We start from the raw sequence: 6,261 nt of genomic DNA, 5'->3' as shown, positions 1-6,261 counted from the left end.
AACTGCGACCGCCTCGTGTCTCTGTTGTTGTTGTTGCAGACATCCGTGAGCTAATAGAAGTGGATGACGTCATGGAAGATGAATCCTTAAGGTTTGGTCCCAATGGCGGTTTGGTGTTTTGCATGGAATACTTTGCCAATAACTTTAACTGGCTCGAGGAAAGCCTTGGGCATGTGGAGGATGACTATATATTGTTTGATTGCCCAGGTAAACAAACGTCAATGTTTTGGTATCATTCTTCGTTTGCGCTATAAACCTTGTAGTACCTTTTTTTTGTTGGTTATAATCACTCACACTTTTTTTTTTTAATTGTTAACAGAGTCACTTTCAGATGTTTCTGAGGTGAACTTGGTCCCTGGCTAATCATAGAATCCCAGACTGGTTTGGGTTGGGAGGGACCTTAAAGCTCATCCAGTCCCAGCCCCCCTGCCAGCAGCAGGGACACCTTCCACTAGACCAGGTTGCTCAAAGCCTCATCCCGCCTGGCCTTGAACACTTCCAGGGAGGAGCAGCCACAGCTTCCTTGGGCAACCAAGTGATCTGGGTGGCTGCACTTGTTACCAAAATCCAGAAATTAACTCCTGAACACCAGTGTGGTTTTAAGGAGCGGGCACCTCTTTATTGCAGCGCTGGAGACACGGAGCATCGCTCCGTCTGACATGTCTAACCAAGCATCAAAATTCCTCAGTTTTTATACCCATTTTCTATCAATCATAGATTGTTCCAGAAGTTCCTTTGCATAAAAGTGCACAGTATGCTCACCTTTAAATTTAACCTTTACAGTGATTGGTTTCGTTAGTTATATAACCTCATCAATATTCTTAACCCAAAATAATCATTGGTCAATGCTGCTTAGCTCTACTGATTGAAATCATTGATATTCAAATCAAGATGGGAAGGGTAAGGGGTTTGCAAACAGCATAACTGGTGTCCAAGACAATCTCCTTAGTTTTTTTAAAACAAAACATAGAAAATCCAGTAATTTCCTGGGGAGGTTTCTGTGGTTATCTATTTCAAACCTAACAATTGCTTCTCTGGTTATCTGTTTCAAACTTAACAATGACTTTTATGGTTACCTCTTTCAAACTTAACAGTCTTAACTTACACATTATGCTTTACTATTTTGTGTCTTCTGAATCAGACTTGACTCTTTCTTCTATATGATCAAATCTTGATTATTTTATCAAAATATTTGCAGCACACTGATGTTTGACAGCATCACACGGTGTGGGAATGCCATGGCAACTGCTAATGCTAACTGGGGGTCAAGGGAGAAGAAAACCCTTTTATTTCTTTACCACTTCTCCAGGAAAAGTTCACCCAAATGCAGTCAGAGTTGTCTGAAAAGAAAGATGATGCTCTCTTCAATAGCTTTTCTATATATTAAGTGCATTGCCCATATTTGTATAACTGATAACTGTGAATTGTTCCTGTTAGCTTCACATTTTGCAGACTAATACCCAAAGTGTGCCCTAGGTCAGATCGAACTCTACACGCATCTGCCGGTGATGAAACAGCTGGTGGAGCAGCTGCAGCAGTGGGAATTCCGTGTCTGTGGAGTTTTTCTTGTGGATTCTCAGTTTATGGTGGAATCTTTTAAGGTATCCATTTTAAATCTGTTGTTAAAGTTCATATTGATAAAGAACAAGAAATTGTTGATAGTTAAACTGTCACACTGAGCAATTTAGGGAGCTGGGTTTGTTTAGCCCAGAGGAAGGAATGCTCAGCCGGGGGAGAGCTGATCGCTGTCTTCAGCTGCCTCGGACACAGGATGCAGCAAAAAAAATTCCAGTTGGATGTAAAGGGAAAAATCCTTCACTGTGAGAGTGGTCAGACTGGAACAGGGGCACAGAGAGGTTGTGTTTTGTGTGTTCATGGAGTTACTCAGAACTTGACTGGGCAAAACCCCTGAGCAGCCTGATCTGACTTGGAAGCTGGCTCTGCTTCAAGCAGTGCTGTGGAACAGATAACCTCTCAAAGTCCCTTCCAACCTAAATTCTTCTGTGGTTCTACGAGAGCTTTCTTGGATCTGGAGGGAGAGCAGGCCACTTTCCTCGTCTAGCAGTAAAAATCCTGAGATGGGCTTTGCGTTTTGTAATGGCCTTTTCAGTGGCTGATCCAGTTTTGAGTCCCTAGAAATAAGATGGCAGATGGGAAGCTCCTCACCTCCCTTTTCCAACAGACATAACGACTCCCCACTTGGCCTTGTGTCCATGTTTCATATATTCACTAGATTTTATCTATGGTAGGGTGCCCTGCATGTTTATATTGTGTTTTTCTGTACTTAATTACATCATTTTTCATATTCTTTAAGTTTATCTCTGGAATTCTGGCAGCACTCAGTGCAATGATATCTTTAGAGATTCCACAGATTAACATCATGACCAAAATGGATTTGCTAAGCAAGAAAGCCAAGAAAGAGATAGAAAAGTAAGTTCTAAAGAATTACTTACTCTGTAGCATAATATCTTGAGGTAAACTTCACTCAAAAATCAGTCATTTTCCACAATTAAAACATACTTTTCTCAAATGGGAGAAGATAAATTTGTTCTATATTGAACATAGTCTTTAAATGTCTGGATAGGATGCTTACAATTAGAGTCAAAAGCCTAGCTCTGTGTTTGTACATATCTCTGGATTTTTCTGTAAATAATTATCCTGAATAATTAATGTCATTCTGAGTGACATTCCCAGGGTATTGTACTTCACAACCTAAACCAGAGGTGACCCTGTTGGTTTTTTGATACTGAACATACTGAATTACTTAAGTGTAACTTTACATTTGTGCTAAAATGACAAAATTAAAGTTTTTCCCTGTGGTCTTCCTCAAAGAAGAATATACAAGCATATTACCAAAAAGAAAATAAAAACCACTTTGGTTGTTTCTACTAGCAATCATAATCTGAGATAATCAAATACTATTTTTAAACATTCCTGATAGGAAGTTAGTTCGTTCAGATGACAGAATGACAGGTGGTTTTGGTGGCTGTATAAAAGCACAATGACTCATTTGCTCTGTGGCCAAGGATTCTGTTGATGTTAACGATGACTTTGTTTCTCCCAGGTACTTAGATCCAGATATGTATTCTATGATTGAAGATTCTACAAATATATTGAAAAGCAAAATGTTTAAAAAATTGACTAAATCTATATGTGGATTGGTAGGTATATTGCTTTTTAACTGGTACTCTTAATACTGTAGGTACTGTAATAATTCCTCCCCTTCACCCTGTAACTATGTATTTACCTGACAGCAAGGATCAAAAAGATTCTCAGGCATGTGAGCATTTTACTTTTTGCCTATTTTAACTCAGTTTTTAATTTTTTTACAGATTAGCATCAGATTCTTGATACTAACATTTGGATTGTAACCAATACATTTTACATTTGGATTTAGCCAATACATTTTCTGTGAATCCTGCTCTATTAGCAATTTTGCAAGACCGAAGTGTGGTCTAAGGAGGTGGCTTAGGGTGCTATGAGTGAGAAATAACTTACTGCATTTTCTTACTACCATCCTTTAAATCCTTTCTCTAGATTGATGACTATGGCATGGTTCGATTTCTGCCTTTTGATCGCTCTGATGAGGAAAGTATAAACATAGTTCTGCAGCACATAGACTTTACTATTCAGTATGGAGAAGATCTTGAATTTAAAGAACCAAAGGTAAAGTACTTCTGATGATAAGATGAAAAATTAAAAAGGTCCATAATATAAATTGTAATATAAATATGTTCCTTGCCTTGCTAATAAATTATTGTCTCAGTATGGTTCAAACTAAGCCATTTAGTGTTTTAGTGACAATGCTTATGTCATCTTCATTTACAATTACAAAAGTGAAATTCTTTAATACCAGCTTCCATATCCAGACTGTTCAAACGGTTGAGTTTAAAAGTAATGCTTTGGTTTTCAAAAATAATGGAATTTTAAACTCCAAAGGTCAGAAAGGACCATTAAGAGCTCTAAAGTTTCTTCATACTCTTCAAACTTGCCTGATAATTCCTGTATATGAGGTTGAGATTAGGAATAAATTCTATAATGTAAAATACATGATAGAATGCTGCTGTGTTAAAATCTGTTCCAAGCCTGGTCTAGTTTTATTATTCAGCTTGTAAATCCTAAGGAAAAAGTCCAGTGCTTTTATTCCATTTTTTAATTCAGTTTTGTACTCTGAATTTGTACTTTGAATATGCAGAATACCTGGATCTGGATTTTGACCTATACCATTTCGATAGCTCTAGAAACAAATTGCTTTTCAGAAAGTTTTGCTACATGTTTTATGGAACTGTATTAGAGACTGTTCCTGTTGTAGTTTCTAAAATAAAGCATCACAGAACAGACAATATACAACAGCCACTAGGGAAAAGTCAGGTTTTACCTTTTTTGGTTTTTCTTTGGCAGGAATGTGAAGAAGATAAATCTGCTCTTGTGGATGAATACTTTCAAGATCATGTGGATGAGTAAAACCAGATGTTAAAAAATGGGAGGAAAATACATTGCTTGTGTTAAAAAATAAAAATGTAAAAAAAAAAAGAAAAAAGAAAAAGTTTTTAAAAAAATCCCCACAAACATACTCGATGTTTTATCTGTAAGATAACTAAATATTTTTAGTGAAAAGTGAGCTATATGACCTCATAACTATTTTAATAAACATTTTTTATTCTTATGTGCATGTGTTATAAAATACATCGCCTAGCATTAGTACATTCCCCACATATGGATGTATCTCATTTAAGCATAGGAATGCTTGAAAAAAAAAAACCCTAATAATTTGCAAGAGAGGCAAAGCCAAATTATCTCCAGTACTGAGTCATTAGTTTCACTATTAGATGAGAGAAAAAATTGGTTTAAAGGATGAAAACTGTACTTCATGGGCTGAACCTGCATTGGTTCATCTATTAGAATTTAAGGCCATCCTCACAAAATACAAGCAAACATGTATTTCAGTAGAATAAGAAGAACTGATGTCATTCTCTGGAGCAACTTGCTTAGTTATCAGATGTCTGAGTACCAGGATACCTGTCAATGGAAACCAGATCAAGGAGCAAATACCTGGAGGCAACTGCACTCACCTAAACTTGGGATGTGATAGCAGCTCGGCACGGTTTTGATTTGTAGTTTCTTCTAGTCTGGAAGGTGTAATTTCTGATTCAGCTGTAGAGTTGTTCTCATGTCTGTTCAAATAAATGGTTATCTTGTTGATACAGTTCTTATGTTTGAAGAAACTGCTTTTTCCAAAGCAGAGGCAGTACAGTGACAGAGGTTCAAATGACCAGCAACTTCTGCATGTTTAGTGGAGGAAGGCTCCCCAAAATCCAGGTGTGGAGGTCAGGGAGGATCACATGGGCTCTTTTAAATGGGAACAAAGTAGAATAGAATTAAGAGGTCACCCAAGAGCATTGAAATAGTTTTTCAAAGCCAGGTTTCCAAAAATTGCCAGCTTTACGACCATGATACTTGGTTTTATCTCGTGATACTTGGTGTTTCAAAAACCTTACTCGCAGCTCCAGACAATTAGTAAATGCTGAGATTTGAGTTCCAAGATAAATCACTGCAGTCACCAAGCAGAGGTGAAAAAAATCAGCTCTTTGGGGCTTTAAAACACATATATCTTTTTTTAATAGTTGGTGCATGTTAACCTCACAGCGTGACAAGTCTTTTCATGCCCACGCAGAGATAACTGCATCACAGCAGGGCCTGATCTGGCTGAATTAAACCACACAAACATTGGGAGAACTTTGGTGGCTTAACTCACCTCTGGATTGGCACATCCTTGGGACGAGTCACGCTTGACGACTGTGAAATGAGACACCCCAAGCCCTGCAGTTAGATCCCTTTGAGTCACTTCCACATCTCCCCATTTTTTCTCCCTGATTCACGTCATAAATCATTTATCAGGGACAAATTCAACATGCTGGGTCACACAGATGGGTATGGTTTGACAGCAGCAGGAGTGTCCACCTTAAAACATTGCATCCCTCCAAAGGCAAATGTGTTTGGACCCGTTCTGTGCTTCTTTATACCGAGTGCGATGAAAATAGGCAGAAGAGAAAACAATCTCTGAATAAAGTGTCTCCATTTGTGCTCTTGTCAAGCGCTGACCCTCGCTGGGGACAGGATCTTGTCTCTGCCAGTGAGGAGAGAAGATGTCAGGGTGGCTGGAAAAGGGCGGCATGGAGGGACCGAGGAGGGAGAGGGGGAACACCGGCCGGAGAAAAAGCAGAGGGAGAGGGGGAACTCCATGAGGGGAAAAAAGCACCG

At 38.5% G+C, this 6,261-nt stretch overlaps 1 protein-coding gene across 1 annotated transcript; it reads left to right on the top strand.

The window, feature by feature from the left end:
• Positions 1-8: 8 nt before the first annotated feature.
• On the top strand, positions 9-4,505 carry GPN3 (GPN-loop GTPase 3; the record flags this gene model as incomplete). Its single annotated transcript, XM_010176479.1, has 6 exons — positions 9-207; positions 1,477-1,601; positions 2,315-2,430; positions 3,065-3,161; positions 3,538-3,666; positions 4,402-4,505. Coding segments are annotated over 6 exons (729 nt in total), but the record flags the coding sequence as incomplete, so codon positions are not given.
• Positions 4,506-6,261: the final 1,756 nt, after the last annotated feature.

The sequence above is a fragment of the Antrostomus carolinensis genome, unplaced genomic scaffold (genome assembly GCF_000700745.2).
Source record: "Antrostomus carolinensis isolate BGI_N321 unplaced genomic scaffold, ASM70074v2 scaffold44839, whole genome shotgun sequence".
Taxonomy (NCBI): domain Eukaryota; kingdom Metazoa; phylum Chordata; class Aves; order Caprimulgiformes; family Caprimulgidae; genus Antrostomus; species Antrostomus carolinensis.
The sequence above is the reverse complement of the archived record's forward strand: the minus strand, read 5'-3'. Positions and strand labels throughout refer to the sequence as shown.